We start from the raw sequence: 24199 nt of genomic DNA, 5'->3' as shown, positions 1-24199 counted from the left end.
CTTGCTGATCTCCTTGCCTCTTGTCTCTCCCCACTCCAGTCCATACTTCACTGCTGCCTGGAAAAGTTTTCTACAAAAACTTTCAGTCTGTTTCCTCGCTCCTCAAGAACCTCCAGGGGTTGGTTGCTCACAGAAACTTTTTGCCACCGACTTCAAAGCACTCTATCACCTTGCCCCCTCCTACCTTGCCTTGCTTCTCTCTACAACCCACCCCACACACTTCTCTACTCATTGTTCTCACCACAGACCTTTTGTCCACATCTAGCCCCTGGCCTGGAACTCCCTCCCTCTTCATATCTGACAGAAAATTACTCTTTCTACCTTCAAAGCCTTATTGAAGGCACATCTCCTCCAAGAGGCCTTCCCTAAGCCTTCCTTTCCTCTTCTCCCACTCTCTTCTGTGTCACCCTGATTGTTCCCTTTATTCACCCCTCCCTCAGCCCTACATCCCTTCAGCACGCAGCTCGTCTGCCTCTCAGGCTCATGCTCTTTCCACAGGGCCACACTGCTTCCCAATGCACTCATCATTCTGAAGACCATCCCCCAGCCTCTGGACACCTCTTTCTGTGGCTTCTGCCCTCTGGCCCCACTGGCTTCTTGGTCTAAGAAGAGGCTAGGCCATCCATTCTCTTTCTATCTTTACCTACCTCATTCTGTGTTTTCTAGGAAACCCTTTCCCATTGCAATCTGTTCCCCTGGTAACACCATCATTCTCTCCCTCTCTCGTCTCTCTCTCAGGTTTCAAAGGACTAAAAATGATCTTCAACCTATCTTGCAGCCGTAATATGACTGCAATGTTGTGAGACTTTAAGGCCCCTGAGGGAAGAGTCCATGTCTTTGTATTCCACCAAGTGCCTCAGTATGGTGCTTTCCACATAGAAGGTTTTTAATAAACATGACTGATGGACTGACGGATAAAATGCGTCACTTGGGATCAACAACATACCTGGAAGAACTGGTTTCCCTTCGCGCTCTACAGGGAGCTCACAGATGATGTCCCCATCACCATAGGTTCTAGATAACCACTTGTTTGCTTCAAAGTATAGGGTTCTGCTAATCCTTAGGTGCTCCATGGTCACCTATAGTTAAAAGAAATGACAGTCATGTGGTGAAGCTTTGTACTGAAATTGTGTATAAGCCATATGAGTGCATATCCCCTGGGTATATGGTTCATTCATTCAGTCAGTCAGTCATATTTATTGAGCGCTTACTGTGTGCAGAGCACTGTATTAAGTGCTTGGGAAGTGCAAGTTGGCAACATATAGAGATGGTCCCTACCCAACAGCGGGCTCACAGTCTAGAAGCGGAAGAAAGGGGTTCAGATCTGGGATCCACTAGATGGTCAGTCAGGCTGGCATTCTGCTCCTACAAATGCCAATTCTCAATGGGCGCAGAGCAGGTAAGTGATTTACCAAAGTCTGAGTCATCTCTACAGAGGAAAATGAGCCACCATTTGAAAAATACTCCCTGAATCCTGGGTTTCTTTCTTTACTTTGGAAACATGCTCCAAGCTTCAGTCTCAACACAATGGCATGGAGATCTTGAATCATTTCCACTGCATTTCTAGAGATGAACTGATATCTCCCTTCTTTGGCCCATTCAGACAAGATTGCTTTGGCCGGGAGTTGGCCCCCTAACTGGTCCAGAAATCTGATTGACAGCAGTGCCCAAAGATGATGGAAGCTCAGCCCTGCTCTCCCCCATCTGCTGCTGGAAGCGGTGCAACCTGGACTGCCAAAAAGGACAATGGGAGGAGTAGGAAAAACCCAGAGGGTTATAGATGATCTGATGACATCAGCAATCCTGCAGGGAACTCAAGGCAAACAGTAAGTCTCTTGAAGATCTTGCTCATTATCTGTACATGAGACTTTTTGCTATAACTTCCTAATGCTTATCATTTAACTGGAAAGTGAAGGTAAACCATAGTCTTCCCAAGTGACTGAGTGAATATTGCAAGAAGAAGCCTAAAATTTCAGAAGGCTTCTATGAACTACTGAAGTCATTTGAAAGCAGACATTTGATTGGAGATTGGGTCGAATGATGATTTTTTTTCCCCAGGAAACTGCTGATGCTCCTGCTACTCAATGGACTGGCAAATCTTTCATAAGAAAATATCTTTCTGATGGACCTCCAGCCTTTACAAATCTCACATCTTTCCTGGAATCCACAGTGCAGAGGTGAATGAAATGAAAAAAACTGAAGAAACATAAACCAAATCTTCCAGAACAAATGTTCCAGACAGTCGCTGAGTGGTGAGTTAGGTTTTCAGCACCCACAAATTGCAATCCAAACAATGAATTCAGTTATACACACACTCAGATAGGTATATATACATGTATTTGAACTTGCTGGATACATATATATTTTATCCAACATGTATGTTTTGGTCCTGAAGCCTTAAGACTGAGACTTGTTCTTTTGTTTAGATGTATATGTATATATGTGTATTGTTGCTTAATCATTCAATCAATAGTATTTATTGAGAGGCTATTTTGTGCAGACTGCCCGACCTAAGCCCTTGGGAGAAGTGAATGGATATCGGAGACATGCTTCCCTGCCTTTGGGGATCTTAAAATCTTGTGTCTAAGGGGTTCCAGAATTGAGCCATAAGGGAAGTCGATAGTTAAGGCGGGAGAAAACAGAGCCAAAGAAGAAAACTGAGGTAAGAGAAGAACCAGAAGAAACCAAAGTTAGATAGTATTTCCAGGAGAAGGTTACACAGTATTGAAGTCAAGCAAGAGGCGGAGGAGGGTTAGGCTGCGGTAGAGTCTGTTAGATTTGGGAAGAAGGAGGCCACTGGTGATCTTAGAGAGTGCAGTATCACTGGAGTGAAGGTGGTGGAAAGTGAATTGTAGAAGGTGAAGAAGGGAGGTGGAAGGGATGAAGTGGAAGCAGGAGGTTCACGCAATCGTTTCAAGAATGGTCAGGCCCAGAGGCATTACCACTGGCTTCACCTTGAGCTGCGTGGCTCAGTGGAAAGATCACGGGCTTTGGAGTCAGAGGTCATGGGTTCAAATCCTGGCTCCACCAATTGCCAGCTGTGTGACTTTGGGCAAGTCACTTAACTTCTCTGAGCCTCAGTTACCTCATCTGTAAATTGGGGATTAAGACTGTGAGCCCCCCATGGGACAACCCGATCACAACAACCCGATCACCTTGTAACCTCCCCAGCACTTAGAACAGTGCTTTGCACATAGTAAGCGCTTAATAAATGCCATCATTAAACTGCCATGACCAGATAGAAGCAGAGTTGCCTAGTGGAAAGAGCAGGGGCCTGGAAGTCAGAGGACTTGGGTTCTAATCCTGGCTCCACCACTTATCTGCTGTGTGACCTGGGACAATCACTTACCTTCTCTGTGCCTCATCTGCAAAATAAGAATTCAATAGCTGTGCTTCCTCCTACCTAGAATGTAATCACCATGTCGGACCTGATTATCTGGTATCTACCCCAGCAGTTAGTACAGTGTTTGGCACATAATAAGTGCTTAACTTATTATTATGATTATTATTATTGTCATTAGCATGAACAGATGTACAGAAGACACAGTTGCAGTCCCAAAAGGTCAGTAGAATATTCTCAGTTTGCTCTTACCTGAGCTAAATGTAAAACCGTTTCCCTATTTCTCAGTTTTACAAAGAACAAAATGAATTAAACATATTTTCTGTTACTTATGTAATTTTGATTCATGCTTCCCCTATCTTTTGAGTTTCTCTGACTTCCTTTGACTATGTCATTTGACACAGAAGCTGTTAACTGTTACCCGTATTTCTTTTAAATAATAATTTATAGAATACATTTCCTGCAAGATGCGACAGTTTTTAATAGTAGTTGATTATTACAGAAGCATTATTCCCTTTGTAAAAATGGGATTCTCTATGGGCTTTACATGCAATTCTTAGTAGGGTATTTTCCCCAGAAATCTCCTTCCTCAAAGCACCCCTATTAAAAACTCATTATATTGATTTATAATGATTTGAAATGTGAGCCTGTGAAATTGAGTATACCAAGAGAATAGAATGGTACTCTCAAATTTTCAAGCTGCAGACATAATTGGACTAGAGGAGCAGAGATCAGAAACCAGGGAGATGTAAAATGCCACCCACTTTCCTTAAAATCCTATATAATGGAAAGTTCATTCAAAATAAAGTCTTTAAAAAAAAGTGTCTTTCTTGTCCCAAATCCTCAGCAGTCATAATTTCTAATTCCTAGCTGATTGGAATGGAGTTTTAATTGAGGACCAGACAAAAATTTCATAAACTCATTTGGAGCGCTCCCCCTGCTGATTTACAATCTCAAACTAGCGGCTTTACAGCAAAACATAAGCATACTTTACAACTCTCTATTGATTCCCTGAAGTGCGGGGAAACTCTTAGTTACACTGAGAAATTTGACCCCATGTTTAAAGAAGCTGGAACCAACAATATACAGTGCATAGAGGATAGTTCACGGGAGTCACTGTGAAACTTGTGAGGTGGTGGGAATGGAGTTCCCAAGGATTAAGCTCTAATTCTAAATTTACCCGGGATTTGTGTGGACTAGAGCAATTTATTCCATCTCTCTGAGGTGTTTTAGTTTCTTCATTACATGGCCCTGGGAGCAGGAGGTGAATTTCATCAATGCACCCCCTCCATTCTGTCTCCCATCTCTCTCTAGCAGCAAGTCAGTTATTTCCCCTAAGGAAGGATCTGATAGGGATGGAGAGAATAAGAGAGAGCAACACAGTTTATCTAGGTTCCAACTGGAATACCCCAAGGTGGAATAGTGGCCAAAAAAGACTGTGTGCATGAATAGATATATGCTTTCCTGACATATCTGCCTTGATTACTGTACAGATGTCATCTGGAAAGGATAGATCTGTCACTTGATGTGTCCCTAAGACTACTGTGTACCTAACTAATGATGAGTGGAATGATGGAGAGAGGGTATGAAAGGAGGAGCAGAGGATACTTTAAGTAGTCAAATAAGCACACTATTCTCTCTACAGAATAGTTCATGGATAAAAATTGCTGAATGAATAAACATCTGAAAACACTCTCTGACCACATCATGCTCTGGCAAGATAAAAATGGTGCTTGCCAGTCCTAACAAGCGACAGACACAGTCGCCAGGAAAGCAAACCGTGGCACAACCTTTCAAAAGGTCCTATGCCTGATTGTCAAAAAACTACACTATTTAGCCAATTTTCAATTATCCTTGAAAAATAAAGGCCAAGGATCTCATGGATGATTGAAATCCAGAAACTTCATTATTTCCCATCTAACATGGCTCTCTCCTATAATTTTTTACCAGAACTATCAAGCAGCTAGTAAAATAACCGAGTCAAATTTCATTATCTCGTATTGCTTTAGCCTCTCTCTGTTATGCGCTAACAAATATTCACTGGTCAAAAGGCCACCAGGGGATAACAGAGAGGCATGATAGACTTGTAAGTTTCATGAATGACATCTTTAATCCTTGAGTAATAATAATTATGGTACTTGTTAAGCACTTACTGCTCTAAGTGCTGGCTTAGTTACAAGTTAATCAGGTTGGACATAGTTCCTGTCCCACCTGGGGCTCACATTCTTAGTCCCCATTTTACAGATGAGGTAACTGAGGTCCAGAGAAATGAAGTGACTTGCCCAAGGTCACACAGCAGACACGTGGCAGAGCCGGGATTAGAACCCAGGTCCTTTTCACTCCAAGGCCCTTGCTCTGCAGCACCCTCCCTCCTACTCTCCTTAAACCTTCACACTTGCCATTCCCCTTAATTGGAATACCTCTTCCCCCACCTGACCTCCCCCCACCAGCTTAATTCATTCAATTTAGTCATTCAGTCATTTATTGAGCACTTATTGTGTGAAAAGAACTGTACTAAGCTCTTGGGAGAGTACACTGCAACAATAAACAGACACATTCCCTGTGCATGGAATGTACCTGTGCTTCCCATGCTCCTATGGACTGCCACTATTCTTCCTCTCATCAAACCACATATCTCCCCTTCTTCAAAATATCACCCCAGTGTAGGGTCACCTGTTTCCAGATGCTGCAATTACTCCAGCAACTAGGCTAGTGACCTAAACAGTGGCAGCTAGTATCAAAACAGTTATATATTTGACTCATATTTAAACACAATTATTTGTATTCAGTACAACTTGGAGCTTAGTACGGTCCTCTGCACAGAATAAGCCCTCAATAAATACTATTCATTGATTAATTGAGAGATTCCCTGATTAGACTGTGAGATCTTTTTAGGAGGACCACGTCTTATCATTACGTGTTAAGGCCAGGCACAGCAGTTAGTGAATAGTTAATAATCATCATCATCGTTATAATCACATTAATAATTATTGTGGCATTTGTTAGGCACTTATTATGTGCTGGAATAGATACAAGTCAATTGGGCTGGACACAGTACCTGTCTCAAGTGGGGCTCACAGACTTATTCCCCTTTTTACAGATGAGGTAATTGAGTCACAGAGAAGTTAAGCAACTTGCCCAAAATCCCACAGCAGACAAGTGGCAGAGCCAGAATTAGAACCCTGGTCCTTCTGATTTCCAGGCCCATGCTGTAATACTGATTCCAGTTATTTCCAACCTATGTCTTTTTCATTAAACTCTGCTCATAACCCCTCAACTTTAATTCAAGTTGAATTTTTATCAAAGGCACCAATGGTAAACTTGGACTCCACAGGAAGTTAGATTTAGCAGGTTAGAGATTGTATCAAAATGGTGAAACAGATTTGGGGTGAGATGTGGAAGTGAACTGGTTTGAGAGTTAAAAAAAAAAGTCTAGATTCTAAAGTATTGACAGGAGAGAAACTCTTTGATCTGCCAAACCAAACAAATTTCCTGAAAAGCTTCCAGAAGTGAAGGGGGCTAAAAAAAAATTATGATTCTGTTGCATTTTCCCTCAATTCTGGAAGCCAGAGGCCAGGGGAAAAATAAAATGTTTTCAAGTGTTTCCAGTGAGGAAACTGAGGCACAGAGACGTTAAGTGACTTGCTAAGGTCACACAGCAATAAGTGGCAGATCAGGGATTCAAACCCAAGTCTTCTGACTCTCAGGCCTATGCTCTTTCCACTATTTTATTTTATTTCATCATCTGTGCAATGACCCATGCTTCTTGACTTAAACTGACCTGGGGCTTGGATACTACTTTGTTATTAAAATGGTCTTACTCAACGTAAAATAGCATGCTGTACTCATGTCCAAATCAAATACGCAAAAAATGCTGTTACCTTTTCTAACTTCCATTCGGGTTGGCCACTGGTTCCATCATGTCCTATTCTTATTTTATAGAGCTCACCAACATTTTTTAGCTTGATCTGAATGGAAATAAAAATAGAAAGGCAGAATTACTTTAAAATGTTGTTTCCAGTCATGAGTCGTCCCCTCTGGCCCCTAATCTCCGGGATCTCTTTTGGGAGAGTCCCTAAAAAAGGGAAGCAGAGATGTCATGTGACTAGACTGAAGTAACACAGGTGGACGGAGGCAAGAGAGAATGTGACTCTGAAGATAGAGAACCCCACTCATCTCCTCTTATTAGGCTTTAGCCACACTTCTCACTTTGACCCCATTTCTTCAGCTGAGATCTGGCTTGGAAGTTCTTTCCCTTTTCCTGCCTTTGTTGATGAGCAAAATATGGGCTTTTGATAGGATGAGAAGACCAACTCGAATCAGCGGAGGGCCAACATCTCCTATGGGCTCAGCCAATATGAGGTTTTGTTGTGCCTCATCCAATGGGAAAGGATGATTGTAAGGAAAGGCAGGGGATGGTGGGGAGTGGGGAAGCAGATCCTGTTCTGTTACCTAAATTCCCTTGGAATTCTCTGGGAGTTCTGTAGGGGCTGGACCATAGAAAGTTCAAGACTGAACTCTCCAAAGAGGCTCCCTACTTAGTTGTCTTATTGAAAGCATGCTTGTCTCCTGCTGGTGAAGAAATCCAAGTTCCACCACTTGCCTTCTGTGAATCTTTGGAAAGGTAACTTATTTTAAATTTCCTTATTGTAAACAGAGATAAAATACCTGATCTCCTTCTCTCTTAGATGGTGAGACCCATGTGGTATTTTGTATTTACTCTGGTGCTTAGCTCAGTGTTTAGCCCAAAATAAGCACTTAATAAATACCATCATCATTATGGTCATTTTTCATATTCTAGACATGGACATGTTCTCAGTTGCAAGGCAGATATATGTCATGGGGATAAAATTTGGAGGGCCATTAGATGGCCAGAACCATCTAAAATGTTGCATTTACTCGCATTATTATTATTATTATTTTATTTGTTCAGCCATTGCTATGTGTCAAATACTGTTCCAAGCCCTGGAACAGATACAAGCTAATCCGACTGGACACAGTTCCTGTCCCACATGGGGCTCATAGTCTAAGTAGGAGGGAGAACAAGCATTTAATCTCCATTTTACAGTTGAGGAAACTGAGGTACAAAGAAGTTAAATGACTTGCCCAAGGTCACACACAGCAGTAAGTGGCAGATCGGGGTTTAGAACCCAGGTCTCCTGATTCCCAGGGCTATGCTCTTTCCACTAGACCATGTCATTTATCACAACAGAGGATTATTAAAATCTTGCAACCTTGGCACTGTTTCTTAGGAACTAAGCCAGTATTGCTTTCCCCTTTTAGCAAACTAAGGTTGCTTGGGTAACAAGCCCAATTTTCAAGAAAAGTTGACAGAGCCCTAAGGTTGGGCTACAGACTTCTTTCATGCCTCTGGATTTAGACTTCTAGAACAGGGCTTGGTATCCTGAACAATAACTTTTCACTCTAAAATTGCAGGCAGCTTTTCTGGCTCTTCTTTTACATGGGATTCTTCCAGATGTGAAGAAACTGAAACCCATAACGCATTAAGTGCTACCACATATCCTGGCCCACAGGCTCTCTCTGTTGGTCCTCGGTGATTTGTGTCTGCCTGAATTTTTCTCTATCCAGATTTTGCCACCCAAGGAAGACTCCTGGGGCGGAACAGGTGTTGATGAAATATGCGCTAAAGCACACAGTACCAGTCATGAAGTGAGGAAAGACATCTCCAACTGAAACTGCAGGGAAATTTAATGAAGCAGAATGCAATTATCCAAGTTGAAATGTGGCCAATACCTCCAATAGCAGGACAGGTGTCATTAGGAGTCAAAAGTTCAATTTTAAATCTTATTCCAGAGCAACCCGGGGGCATCTGACCCAAGGAAAATGGTACAAAATCCCAGCCCTAGGCCTTTCATCACGTCCAGGTTATGGTCTCACTCTCCTAAGACCCAACTAAGTAGCTTGCAGTTTGTAATCATGCTTGATAAAGTGTAAGGAAGATAGGTTTCGAGACCACAGATGCACTAAACGATGCCCATCTGTGGCTTTCACTGGATATGATTTGTGCTGAGGTTGATGGTTTATAGAGCCAGTTTCAAATCAATGGCCTAAAACTAATTGTTTTAAAGAAAGTAATTTGTTTCCACAGTCCCTCCTGCTTGTCTAAGATATGTGAGGAGAAAGTGCTTCCCCTACCACTTGAAGTATACATTTGGATGATTTACTGAGGGACCCCAAAGCATTGGAGATTTATTTTACACAAGAGACACAGAAAAAAAGAAACAGGCTTCCATGATAGAAACGTCTTTACAAAAGCCCAGAGGACAAGGCTGTCCCAGTTTTTATTGTCTACCTGAAATTCATCCTCCTGCCTTGGAAGAAACAGCTGTTCTTGGTTGTCCTTGCTAAGAATTATCGGTCCGACTGCTCCTTTGTCTCCATAGACCCAGAGGGAGACGTTGGCTTGAGTTCCTGTGTCTCCTGTCAGGACCAACACCTTCCATGTGTCCTCGAAGAGAAGGGGACTCTTGCCGCGCTGGGGCGTTTTTATTTCCGCTGAGGGAAAAAGTGAAGATGGGTTGCAAATGGAACACCAGAGGGACAGTCCCTTCTGACACCCCGAAGGCAAGGATAAAAAAATGAGAGGATCATGTTGTCTGAGTCCTTGGAAATCCCTCTAACAATTGAGAGAAAAAGAATTTCCTTCCATGAGGTTAGATGGAGTTGGTGACTGAATTAGTGAAGCAAACTGGGAACAAAACCAATAAAAATCTGAGGGGGATGACAATCTCTCACTCATGCATAAAAATCACAACTCAGATTGAATGGTTTGCATTTTGCAGTTCTGTTTCTACAGATTTATTTCCTAATACTGTCCTGGAACTGGTTTACAGTCTTCATTCCCCACTAACAGATCTGAACAATAAAAGTTGACAGAGAGAGGGGAATTGAGACAGACTTTCAAATGCAAAATGAAATACTGAATATTGACCAGACCCTGAAATAGAAAGTAAGCATTCCAGAAAATCAGAAGGGAGGAAGACTCCTTTCGACAATTAGGGCAGGAATGAGGAGGGTGGTCCAGAAGATAGATACATTTATGCCTGTAGTTCACAGAGACAGTGAATGGCAGAGTCTGTATAAGAAAAAACAAATGCTGATTAAAAGAAAAATCCAAAAATTCTGTGTTTCTTAATGGCAGCAGCATTCACTGCCTCTGTGTAACCAGAAAGGGATTTTGCACAGCAATTTACAGGGATCCACTAATCTTGATCTTTTCTTGTCTTGTCAGGCAGGGTTTCCCCGGCCTCACCCCTCACAGGGCGCATTTTTGTGTTTGCCTCCTGACTGGCTAGGGATCCAATCCAGTGCTACCGCCCCAAGGTTTGATGGCTCTGAGCTTCTCTCCCCATCCTACTGCCAGCCTGCTTGAATTCTTGTTGCAATTCTTGATACTGCCAAAGGGTCTTCGGGGAGGGACAGGAATGGGGACTGTAAAAACTCCAAATGACAATTTGGCAGGACTCTAAAATGATGGTAGATTTCTTGGTGGCACTTGGATGGTGACAAGGGATCTATGCCTCCAAAAATATTCCTTATGTTGCAACAGGCAAGTCCCAAGTCCCATGTGGGGCTGAAGGTTAGTGCCCACCATAAGTCAATCAATCAGTGGTAGTTCTCAAGTGCTTACCGTGTGTACTGTGAACATGGCATTAAACATCATACCAAATTGAGGCAAAAAATGGAGATTTGCAATGACAGTGATCCTATTGGAAATAATGGATGGGCCTCGGTTCTAACACAGAGATTCCAGACCCGAGAGCCTGTAGGAAGGGATTGATTCTAGTGATGGTGGTTGTGCAGACCCACAGAGCTTACAATTGAATGGGGGATACTGCAGTTAATAGTAGAATGTGATGCACTGAGTTCTCCTAGAACAGAAGGATTTCACTCTTGACAAGCCCCATGTTATATAACAGATCATTTGATCAGTAAACTGGTGGCACGTGAATGTGAAAAACTATTTAGGTGTCATGATCACACTCTATCCAGGCAGGAGTGCACTGTCAGAAAAATGTTCCCTAATTCCCTAACAGCCTTACACCCAAAATGCATAATAAAAACAAATTTATGGAAGCTCAACAGGGACATGATATATATACCTGATAATGCAAAACATGATGCTATCATTCATGTAGTTATCGGTAAAATATGAACATAATATAACACAGTGATCACTTGGAAAGTCTTGAAAATCCATTAGTCCCCAGCTATAAATTTCTCCTTCTGGGGGACCTAAAAGAAAGGCTTTTGGTGTCTATGGGCTAAAAATGTTCTGAGCCAAAAGAGAATATTTCGAAGTGACTTTGTTTTTCAGCAGAGCTCTCCTTCAGGGTCTTACTGATCAAGATTCATCAAGCAGTGACCCACTCCAATGGCTTAAAAGATTCACTGTTGGGGAGAACAGGGTGTTTCAGTTTCCCGCCAATTAACTGCAGCAGCAAATCGCTCGCCCTTGGACTTGGCTTGCAAGAGCCTTGTAACAAAATGAATGAGTCAGACAAAGAAATAATGAATCAACTCATTCCGATGGTTCCTAGATGGAGGCCAAGAGGGACGTCAGCTAGACACATGACTCGCCATCATGGAGCCCAAACAATGAGCATTGCCACTGGTCTCTATAAGCTGTCATGCACGGTGGCAATCGGCAGGATGGCCTGCTCTGCCCAGAACGTATGTGTGGGGGGGGAAAGCCCTGAGCAAAGCAAGGTCCAGAAGGAAGTCATGAAGCCCACTCCAGAGAGAGACATCTTCAACCTCTTCCCGACACTGCTCCTGCTTTTTGGGCAGCTGGGTAGTGGTTGACACATTTTGGAAGACAGACATTCTCTTGCCCTCTATAAAGTTGTAGACAGACACCTTCATTCTCCCTCTAAAGGTTGAAAAGAATCCACTCTCTTTTCTGAGAAGAGAGGGAGAATGTCATGGGCTGAGCGGGAGATTGAGGAAGAGAAGAGATTTTGAGCATAAAAGGCAGTTTACTATTCAAGATGAAGAAACCAGGCAATACAGGATGCATTCCTTCAGGAACAAAATAGGTTTTGAGAGTGGTCAATAAATTATCAAAAATATTTTTTCCTTAATACATCATTTGCACACTTGTGGGCTGCTTCCGTGTTCTAAACATTTAATTCCTATGTCTCTCTCTTCTCTAATAATTCACTATCCAATTCTACAGTAAGGATACTGAACTGAAACAAAGTGTTCTTAGCCAATTGTCTCATATTTTGGCTTAGACTTTCCCCTGAGTTTCTAGGATTTCTACTTTATAAAAATGGCCTCCATTCAAAATAATAGTAATGGTATAAAGCTCTTACAATGTGCCAGGTATTGTACAAAGTACTGGGATTCATACCAGCACAACAGGGTGGACACAGTCCCTGTCCCAAAAAGGGCTCACAGCCTTAATCCCCATTTTACAGAAGAGGGAACTGAAGCACAGATAAGTGAAGTGACTTGGCCAAGGTTACACAACAGACAAATGGCTGCTATGTGATCAAAAGCGATTTGATCCCTCTTCAGGAAACTAAATTGGAAGCTTTCAAAAATTATTTAATCCCTCTTCAAATACATTATGCTCTGCTTTCTTTGCACAAAGGCAATGGCATGGCATTTTTCAAATGTTTCTTGGAGAAGATAAACTTTCCTAGAAGAGAAAAATTTTCTAGACTGTAATACCCCTTCAGAACGTAAACTACTAGAGGACAGGGATGTTTTCTACCAACTTTATTGTATCTTACTCTCCCAAGAGTTTAGTACAGATCTCTGTGCACAGGAAGCACTCAATACATATCATTGATTGAGGGTTCTGTTACATGAGTTTCAACTGGTTTGGGAGAAGTGTTCTGTTCTCAGCTAGTCCAGGTTTCTTTAATAGCCAACTCTTCCTAATTTAAGCTCCAGATTACCTAAAAGTGAAATTTCTCACTCTGTTGAAAAGAGGTTGGGTGAGCCCATATTCCAATTCTTCCCAGTTTCTCTCTCTGAGAGGCCACGATGAGCTGCTGATGGGTTATGATAGTGCAATACTGAGACCAGCCCAGTGCTGCCCAAATTGAAAGACAAATTCCTCTTGCTGGCTGAGGAAGTAATTTTGCCACTGATATGTCAGTGTTTCTTATCACTGGGCGTAGCGTGGCTCAGTGGAAAGAGCATGGGCTTTGGAGTCAGAGGTCATGGGTTCAAATCCCAGCTCCGTCAATTGGCAGCTGTGTGACTTTGGGCAAGTCACTTGACTTCTCTGTGTCTCAGTTACCTCATCTGTAAAATGGGGATTAAGACTGAGCCCCCAGTGGGACACCTTGATCACCTTGTAACCTCCCCAGCGCTTAGAACAGTGCTTTGCACATAGTAAGTGCTTAATAAATGCCATCATTATTATTATTATTATTATCAGTTATCTGTCCTCTTTCTGAATTAAAGAAGGACAGTCTGGAGCACTGCTTGTCTTGAGAAATCATTTAAAATTTCATTTGGTGAACAATATAATCATTTATCTATCTCGTCATGTACCAAAAGTTCCCAGGGACAGCCATCCACTTATATTTCTCTCTTTGCCCAAAGATAACTGGATCCTGGTCTTCTAATTGTATGCCAGCAATTAAATTCCAGCATCCTCAAAGTCTGATTTATGTTCTGGCTTAACACGCACTCTTACAAAAGCAGAACACATGATCAAGCAGTCTGATATAAAGAGTGGAAGTGCCAAACTCTGTTGGCTGAAGTAAATCACACCTCCATTTCTCCCATCATGGAAATGGGGAGATTTTCCAAGGACCAGCTTCATACCCTTGGCTGCCCTGAGGTAAGAAAAATTCACTGACCTCCTCCCACACATACATACCTCTGGTGCTCTCCTCCCCTCCCCACACACACATCCCTTCTGCACAACAACATATGAAAGTTCATTCAAACCTCCAGATGTCTACTGTGTTGGAAGAATCAGGTGTGGGAGGTAGCATGGCTATAGAAAGTAATAATACCAGTAATTATGGCATTTATAAAGCTCTTTCTCTGTACTAAGGACTGGAGTAGAGTACAGGCCTGGGAATCAAGAGACTCAGGTTCTAGTTCCAGTTCTAACACTGTCCTGCTGAGGGACTGTGGACAAGATACTTGCAATCTCAGTTTCCTCATCTGTAAAATGGGTATGAAATACCTGTTTTTTTTTTTCTCTCCACCTTAGACAAAGCAGCTTGGCTCAGTGGAAAGAGCACAGGCTTGGGAGCCAGAGGCCATGGGTTCTGATCCCGGCTCTGCCACTTGTCAGCTGTGTGACTTTGGGGAAGTCACTTAACTTCTCTGTGCCTCAGTTACCTCATCTGGAAAATGGGGATTAAGACTGTGAGCCCCACGTGGGACAACCTGATCACCTTGTATCCCCCCCCAGCGCTTAGAACAGTGCTTTGCACATAGTAAGTGCTTAACAAGTGCCATCATTATTATTATTCAGACTGTGAGCCCCTAGTGGTTCAGAGACTATGTCTGGTCTGATTATCCTGTGTCTATCCAAGTGCTTAGTGCAGTGCTTGGCACAAAGTTAGCAACTAATGTATACTATAATTACTATAATAATCATTACTGTTTCATGAGCAACATCTGTCACTGGTTGAGTACTACAAAGTGAATCATCTATAATTCAGGGTTCAAAAAAATACAACCTCAGTGACATAGAAGAACTGGCTGTTTAAATGTGCTTTAGAAAATATTGCGTCCATCTGCCCTCCCCACTCGCCATCTGCCCTGTACTGATGGCAGTGTAATGGCAATACACATGAAAGGCCTAATCATCCCCCTGAAAAGCACTATTACAGTCGCTTCCTGCCTCAGTTATTCTCCAGAGATGATGAAGTGTTCACAGACACATAGCACTAGAATGTGGGGAAAGTGGAGCTTTATTCTGTTGTTTGGAGGCTTTTTCTTTCTTTAAGTGTCTTACTTGACAGTGGAGAGACTGGTTTGGAGAGGTCCGGAGCCACAAACTTCTGCGTTGTTTCTGCTTGAGGCTTGGTGGTTCTGTGCTCTGCCTCCCCTTGCTGGCTGGGGGTAGCTGATGTTCCCATTGGCTTTTCCCTGCCAACTAAAACAAAGATATTTACACTAGATCATTCTAACCAAATAAAATCTCTTCCTTCTCTCCAAAACCATCCTATGAGCTGACCGCCTGCTTGTGCCTGCAATTGATGTATTTTGATGTCATCACCCCCTCTTTTTCTGCATTGCATGGTCATTGCAACATGCCTTTCTATCCTCTACGGTGGACAGAGGAAGGATGTGTCCTCCCTATAAAAGCAAAGGACCAGTTTAACACTCCTGACGTGTTCTAACGATTGTTCACAATGTAACGTTCGTGCAATTTCTGAAAAGTAACTCATCCTACCACCTAGTGCTGTTCTTCTCTTGAAAAGAATAGAGACCAAAACATCTTTCAAACAAAATTGCATACGGCGTTACCTGAAATGTGGTCGAGCAAAGAAGGAAAATATTACCTTTAATCTCAAAGTCAATGTTGTTTCAGCACCTAGCTCGAAGAATAGTCAGCTACATTCAACCAGAATAGCTCTTTCTACTCCCATGAAACTGGTCATTACTATTTCCCAGATTTTAAGGATACTTTTTTAATTTACAGGATAAAGATTCTGATGTTCATTCTTTAATATATAATTGGAATACAGACAAGATATAGATTGTGAAATCTCCAGTTGGCAAAGCACCATATTCACGGCTAGCACTATATAAATAATAAATAATAGCAGCCGCTCCTTCCTGCCTCCACTCTAGTCAATAATTTACCATACTTAAGAAGGTGTCAACATGAGATGTCTGAATGACATCAAAGGAATGGCTGATTGGAATTTCAGGTCCCGGTTGCATCCAATGTCACAATACCCAGTTGTGATTTCTTCAGAACTGCACATCAACTGCCCCCATAAGGAGCAGAGGCATGATTTCAGGCCAGTCTTTAGCTCATTAAAGCCAAGACTTGCAGGTTTCATGTTTCCTTGGCCAATGTTCTTTTACACTTCAGTACTTAAATCAGTGGGAGCGCTTAGTACAGTGCTCTGCACACAGTAAGTGCTCAATTCAATTCAATTGTATTTATTGAGCGCTTACTGTGTGCAGAGTACAGTACTAAGCGCTTGGAAAGTACTAGTTGGCATCATACAGAGATGGTCCCTACCCAACAACGGGCTCACAGTCTAGAAACAGGCTTACAGTTTTGAAGTGTCCCTGGTCCCGAGACCCTGGTGTCCTAACACTGTTAACCTCCTTCCCAGACTTCCCAAGATCTTCAGACTGGCAGTTGGGGGAGCTGGGGGTGGGGGGAGTGAGGAGGGGAGTGGGCTGGGGGGGTGGGGGGAGGGAAGGGGCAATTAAGAGCTTTCAGCAGCTGCCGATAAAAAGAAAAGGATTTCAGGTCAATCTAGAGACACTCAGGAAAGCATCATCCTCGAAAAAAATAAGTGCTACTTCGAGGCTATTCATGATCTGAAATGAGGGCTCTTCATTTCCCTCAGGCAGAACTGCCCAAAAAGTACTAGCGGCTGTGATCCTGGGTGGGACAGGGAATAGAAACGGAGCTGGTTGTCATATTGTCTATCCCAGTCCCAAGAGCAAAGCTTGGCACATAGTGAGTACTTAATAAATACCACCATTTTTATTACAGCTAGCTAACAAGTAGATTTCATTAAGGCCATCAATAAACATGTGCCAAACCCTTTCAAATGTATTGGTTTGCCCCATGCAAATTCAGGCTCTGAGAACCTTGAACCATTCCCTTTGCAAAGACTGGCAGCTCTACCATGGGGCACCAGATCTGCACTAACAAAGTGAAGAACTTAGACAATTATCCAAATAGTTCAAAGAGAAGAACTTAGAAAATTATCCAGATAATTCCAAGCGATAAAAATATTTAATGACGAAGAGGGTTTTTTTAGGTCTGAATGAGCCAAATAATAGCGCCAATTCCCTACTTCATTTTGCTCCTGAAGATCTGGCTTTAACATACCCCCAAATCCTCAGGTGCCTCCTTGGTGGTCTCTGTGGCTAGGAATCTAGGCAGGAGAGTTTTGGGGAAGACCAAGCCCCCTCTTTTACCCTGGGCAAGGGTGTTAGATGTATCTATGTGCAGAGCACTCAGGGGAAGAAACTGGGTTGGAATAATGGGCTCCTCTCCTGAAACAACTACTCAACCCCCTGAAGGAGTCACATCAGGGGGCTGCAGAGTGTCTGGGAGAGAGGAGTACTGCCCCTGAGGTAGCCATTCCTCACTTTGAGCAGCCCTCAGCTTCTGTGAAGCAGGAAATTGGGAGGCAGACAGAGATCTGGGAGGATTGTATCTTAGTGGACAGAGGATGGATCTGAGAGTCAGAAGGACCTGGGTTCTAATTCCAGCACTTCCACATTTCTGCTGAGTGACCTTGGGCAAGTCACTTCTCTGTGCCTCAGTTATCACCTCCGCAGAATGGAGATAAGAATGTGTGCCCCATGTGGATCAGGGACTGTGTCCAACCTGATTAACTTGTATCATTCCCAGTGCTTAGAACAGTGCTTGGCATGTGCACTAGGCATGTGCTATGTAGTAAGTGCTTAACAAGTATCATAATTTAATAATGCCTGGCTTTGCCCTCGGGAGTTCTTGAGGGCAGCACAGACAGGAGAGCATTTTGACCTTCTTTTATACGGAACTCATTATCTCTCTTTCTCTAAGTTTCTCTAACTGAAATCAATGGTCTTGGGATGGCCACTGATGATACTGAAGAATCCTCAACATCCCTCTGTGACCATTCATTCATTCAATCGTATTTATTGAGAGCTTACTGTGTGCAGAGCACTATACTAAGCGCTTGGGAAGTACAAGTTGGCAACATATACAAACGGTCCTGACCCAACAATGGGCTCACAGTCTCCCAACCACATAGAACCAGACAGTGGTTAGGCCAGCTAAAACTAGACTGACCAATATAAACTTAGATGGATGGCACACCTATATGGTACCAAAGGACTATTGGTATGACTGATTCAAATAGGTGATGACCAGAGCTTATTTTGAATTTTGGATCCATTTTCTCTACTGAACGGATCAACCTAGAGATAGTGAAATCTCAAGACTGTGAAAGACAATTAAACCACTTTTAAAGCCCAGAATATACAGGATTTGTGTTCGTGTACTGAATCCCAGGCAGAACTCTGGTTTCCAGTCCCTTAAAATATGAGCTGAGAAGGACTTTGTTGCCTATAAGAAATCCACCAAAAGAAAGAAGTAGTAAAGCATCATTTGTTTTAGCCTAGATTGATTCAAAGAATATGGCCCTTGACTAGCCAAATACTTATTAATGAATGGCTATTCAAATAGTTATTTGTGTTAAAACAACAAGTTATTTCACTGCTAACATACATTGGATGACTTGTGGGTAGAACAAAATATTTCTGTCTTCAGTACAAACAAGTGGTTTGGCCTGCCCATCTGGAAGAAGTCCCACGAACAGCCCTCTGTTTTCCACTGATTCCAGACTTACGGATCCACTTGCTAACTTCTTCTCAACTTTAAAGTGGCAGTCGAGGTCCCCTGTGCCCTAAGGATAACAAAATGTGAAAGCATGAAGGTCAACATCATAGGGAAGGGGAGGGTTTCATGTTTAAACAAACCAGTCCACCATGCCAGTTCAGTTCATTTTCCAGTCCTCAAAACATATCTCAAATCTCAGTGTGCAAATTCATCAGGTTCACTTTGCCTGATTTGCTCCAAGTGCCCAGAAATAGAAATCAAATGATCTGCCCAAGTGAGAGATCACTCATTAGTCAGAGTTGCTCTGAATTATGTAGTGGTTTGAATTTGAGCAATGTCTGGAGCAGAGGGCTCACTGTAGAGTTTTCCCATTTCTGGAGCTGAGAAGTGGTGGGTAGAAATGCACAGACTTCCCTTGGGAAACTATTCTGTTAGGATGCGGACAAGAGCAGAAAAGCCCCAATATGTCATACTGTGAGTGTATTTTATATCTCTCTTTGGCCTCATTTGGTAACAATTTAAGTGTATTACTTTTACTATTGGATGCAAATTAGCAGCCCCATCTTGAGTGCATTCTAGCTACCCACTATGTAGATGAACATCTAACAATTATCCACTCACCGGAAAACCTTCTCTTTCTGCTCTTCTTAAAAATGGTCTTGTGGCGTTTAATAGCAGTCTAAATAATAATAATAATGATGGTATTTGTTAAGCGCTTACTATGTGCAAAGCACTGTTCTAAGCACTGAGGGGGGTGCAAGGTGATCACATTGTCCCATGTGGGGCTCACAGTCTTAATCCCCATTTTCCAGATGAGGGAACCGAGGCACAGAGAAGTTAAGTGACTTACCCAAAGTCACACAGCTGACAAGTGGCGGAGCCGGGATTAGAACCAACAGCACCAGATCACCAACTCACATTAGTTAGTGGTTCAGTACAATTCTTGGATTATTTTCCAGTGTATTTATGAATATCTGATTCTTCCTCAAATGGTTTTCCTTCCCTGTTTGTATGATTTACTACTTGTTCCTATGGAATGCCTTGCAGCCGCTCCTGATTTACACCTCTACTACATCAGCATCCATTTAACGTGATTGCACTCACAGAGCAGAAACCGTATGGCAACACAGTAGAATAAATTGTCTCAGGATCAGCACCATTCAGCTTAAATGCATTAAACATTTACTTTCATCCACCATTACCCATTATCCAACTTCTCCTACATTAACGCTTAAAAAAAGATCTTCTTACCAAATTTGAGGCAAATATCTCCCTTGGGAAGACATTCATTTTCCTTAGAAAGAATATTCACCTATGAAACAATATTCCATTACATTTAGGTGCCCATCCTGTCCGATTTGGGCTAGATAGGCTGGACGTCCTAGGATCCAGCTCATGTCAATTGAGATCTTGACACACCTTTTAAAGATGCCTTAGTTCAGGTCACTTTAGTCACCCTGATTGCTGCATTCCGGGATTTTCCAGCCCAGCAGCCTGGCCTAGTGGCTAGAGCACAGGTCTAGGAATCAGAAGGACCTGAGTTCTGATACTGGTCTGCCACATGCCTGCTGTGTGACCTTGGGCAAGTCGCTTCACTTCTCTGTGCCTCCATTATCTCCTCTGTAAAATGCTAATTAAAACTGTGAGCCCTCATGTGGGACAGGGACTGTGTCCAACCTGATTAGATTGTATCTACCCCAGCACTTAGAACAGAGTTAGACACATAGTAAGCACTTACCAAATACCATAATATCATTTATTATGATTAATATACTACAGATATGTATGAATAATATTATAATAATTATTATATTATAGTATTATTATATATAATAATAATATTCATACATATCTGTAGTATGTTCATTGATATCAATATCTGTCTCCCCAACTAGACTCCCAGCTCATGTGGGCATAGAATGTGAATACCAACTCTGCTGCTTAGTACACTCCCAGGTACTTAGAATAGTGCCTTGCACGAAGTAAGCACTCAATAGATTCCACTGATTGATAGACTGATTATCCACAATAGAGGCAGTGGTGGTGTTGCCTACAGCTGCAGAAATGTCTGCTAATATCATCAATGCCTACCTTAGCCTCGAAAGTGCTCCCGGTGCCCTCCCTCCATTTTAGGGGCAGGGGAAGTTACCGGGGAGAGGATTGTGGAGTGGGGGACAGAGTCATGGTGGCAGTGCCAGTTACCAGGCATCGTGAATCCAAACCCAAGTCCTGTTTCCCTCCCTACCACATGCTACCAGTACTGCCCTGTCAATAACTGCATGAATAGGAGAAGCAACCTTAGGGCAAATTCAACTGTAGGTTCACAGTTGGAGACGTATTCTTTCCCACTCTGTTCCTGGCAAAGCACCTAAAACCTTGCTGGGAAGGAAAGAAAAACAAAACAAAACAAAACAGGAGCAGGTGCTTACTGTTCCATCACAACGGCCATTCAAGATCCTCAGATACTTTCTTGGATTTTTCACACTTTCAAACATGCAAACCCCAGAGCTGATTTTATGCACTTTCCAGTAAGATTCTTCTGACTGATTTCCCACTCCGTTGCAGCTCCCGTCAGATCTGAGGCACAGAGCCTGGCATAGACTTGTCGCAAGCAGGACCACTGCACCACTGTGGAACACACCCTTTGGAGCAAGTGACAGAAAGGGTAAGCTGTAAATCCAATTTTTGCCTTCCATTCTCTGCAGAGAGGGCTCACATCACATCTTATCAGGACTTAGTCAGCCGGGCCTGAACAGAAAATTGGCTCAGAAGGCTCCACACTCAAGGAAAGCTAATAGTAGGCTGCAACCCTTAACCATTTTGTAGCTAACTCCAAGTCCATCAATGATTTTGTGGAAGTCCCTCTCACTACAAGCCCCCCAACCATCTCTATATGTTGCCAACTTGTACTTCCCAAGCGCTTAGTACAGTGCTCTGCACACAGTAAGCACTCAATAAATACGATTGAATGAGTGAATGACCCTGAGGACTGATCGAACCACCCCAGGAGGGTGGGAGGGAAGGGGTGCAAGACTGGGGATGGAACAGCCTGAAATGCAATCTGTTTATCAAACTGAAATACTGATGCAAGGGTTTCTGGGTCGGCCATAATAATAATAATTGTGGTATTTGTTAAGTGCTTACTGTGTGCCAGGCACTGTATTAAGTGCCGGGGTGGATATAAGCAATTCGGTTGACACTGTCCTTGTCCCATATGGGGTTCACAGTCTCAATCCCCATTTTACAGATGAGGGAACTGAGGCACAGTGAAGTGGCTTGCCCAAGATCATAAAGCAGATAAGTGACAGTCAGCCATAGCGACTGGACTTCTGGTTTGTGGCTTCAAAGACTGACTCTGGCTATGAAATGCATTTCCTGTTGTCATTAATAAGCCCCCTTTTCCTCAGCTCCCCCTCCATTCTGCATCACCTCGACTCGCTTCCTTCGTTCTTCCTCCCGCCCCACAGCACATGTATATATGTATATATCTATAATTCTATTCATTTATATTGATGCCTGTTTACTTTTTTTGATGTCTGTCTCCCCCCCTCTAGACTGTAAGCTCATTGTGGACAGGGATTGTCTCTCTTCATTGCTGTACTGTACCTTCCAAGTGCTTAGTACAGTGCCCTGCACACAGTAAGCCCTCAATAAATACGGCTGAATGAATTAGTTCAGCATGAACACTTCCTTTGTCCCACCAAGATTCAGGCCCAGAGTCCTCTGGGAATAATCGCTTCAAAAAGTACCTTTCAGCAGTTGTAGACGTGACCTAGGCTTTAATGAGCAGCAATACTTAGCCATCATTTATTCAAATACTTGTACACTTTCTGGAATATTTCATCCTGATTTGTTCACACCAAGTTCATGAAAATATTTTTAAGCTAATTCTGTCCAAAAAGGCTTGAACACAGAGATGCTGTATATAAAGATCAAGCTATATTGAAAAATGTAGAAATTTCAGGTTTGGTTAAATCTGTATGTCCCATATTTCTAAGGCCCATCCAACTTTGGTGGAATACGGATGCAGTTTCTCCCGACTTTCCCAAATGATTTTTTTAGCTCCCATGCAGGATCCATCCTATCCCTGGTCCCCTGCTTCACAGTGAACTGAAAATACAACTCTATTCCCAATTCCATATCTCTTGTCCCTAAACACAGCAGCCCCTTGCATATCAGCATCCAGCATGAAGAGCAGAAGCCCTTGATTTTCAAACCCAATGCTGCATCATAGTGTGGCAGAAGACATGTAGAGAAGCTGTGTGGCTCAGTGGAAAGACCACGGGCTTTGGAGTCAGAGGTCATGGGTTCAAATCCCGGCTCCGCCAATTGTCAGCTTTGTGACTTTGGGCAAGTCACTTAACTTCTCTGTGCCTCTGTTACCTCATCTGTAAAATGGGGATTAAGACTGTGAGCCCCCCGTGGGACAACCTGATCACCTTGTAACCTCCCCAGCTCTTAGAACAGTGCTTTGCACATATTAAGCTCTTAATATATGCTATTATTATTATTAATAATAATAATAATAATAATAATAAGACTTTAGTGCCACCTAGTGGAAGACGATCTGGCAGAAAGGTTGCAGGGCTTTGATTGACTCCCTGAGGTTTTCCCGGGATGGGAGGGGAAAACTATCACTTGGTACAATTTCCTTGGTCGATCTCTCTCCATCTCACCTTAACATGGATCATAAATTCTCTCGAAAGTCCTGCAGAGCCCACTGATTCATCTGTTACTTTGCCCTGAAGGTTGAAAGTAACTGTGTGTCCAGGATCTTTGACAGATTCCAGAACTGCACAGCGATTTGACTGATGGAGGATCTGTAGTTCACAGTTAGACTCACTGCTGGCCTAAAACAAGAAATAATAAAGAACGTTGTCACCACAGACAACAGACAGAATAACTTGAGACTCAATCATTCAGAATGAGGCAAATGAGAGATCGTATCTGACATGAAAGGATGTAGAAGAAAGTCATTCTTAACAACTTGAGAGAACCGCAAACACCACAAGCCCTTGCATGTAAATAGCTACTTCTCAAAACTTGACCAAATTACAGAAACCAGTGGAAGATCTGCCTTTTCAATGGTTATAAAATTGAAGGAAGGATATTCCATCCTCTTTCTTAGTGACTTATTTCAGGAAATTCTGCCATGTACCCGCTCTAAATCTCTTCAGGAACAATTTAAACCTATTTTCTCAAATTCTTTGGGCTGTAGTAAGGAGCTAAGCAAGTACAAATTTGTGAAATAGAGATAGAAAAGATCAAGTTGGAAAGATTGGTACTCTTATTCAGCAAAAAAGAAAATATTTCCTGTTACACTTCTAAGG

The 24199-nt window shown here is 42.6% G+C and overlaps 1 protein-coding gene across 1 annotated transcript in view; it reads right to left on the bottom strand.

Moving 5' to 3' along the window:
* Positions 1–24199, bottom strand: part of RP1 (RP1 axonemal microtubule associated) — a 143335-nt gene that overhangs the window by 78030 nt on the left and 41106 nt on the right. The window contains exons 13-19 of the mRNA XM_038766522.1: positions 23546–23719; positions 21299–21511; positions 18759–18936; positions 15258–15440; positions 9654–9823; positions 7222–7308; positions 947–1079 (exon numbers count right to left, since the gene is read on the bottom strand). Coding sequence (XP_038622450.1) covers positions 947–1079; positions 7222–7308; positions 9654–9823; positions 15258–15440; positions 18759–18936; positions 21299–21511; positions 23546–23719 — 1138 coding nt within the window. The remainder of the gene's footprint in view (positions 1–946; positions 1080–7221; positions 7309–9653; positions 9824–15257; positions 15441–18758; positions 18937–21298; positions 21512–23545; positions 23720–24199) is intronic.

This window comes from Tachyglossus aculeatus, chromosome 25, assembly GCF_015852505.1.
Source record: "Tachyglossus aculeatus isolate mTacAcu1 chromosome 25, mTacAcu1.pri, whole genome shotgun sequence".
NCBI classification, from domain to species: Eukaryota; Metazoa; Chordata; class Mammalia; order Monotremata; family Tachyglossidae; genus Tachyglossus; species Tachyglossus aculeatus.
This window is presented reverse-complemented; position numbering and strand designations above follow the sequence as displayed.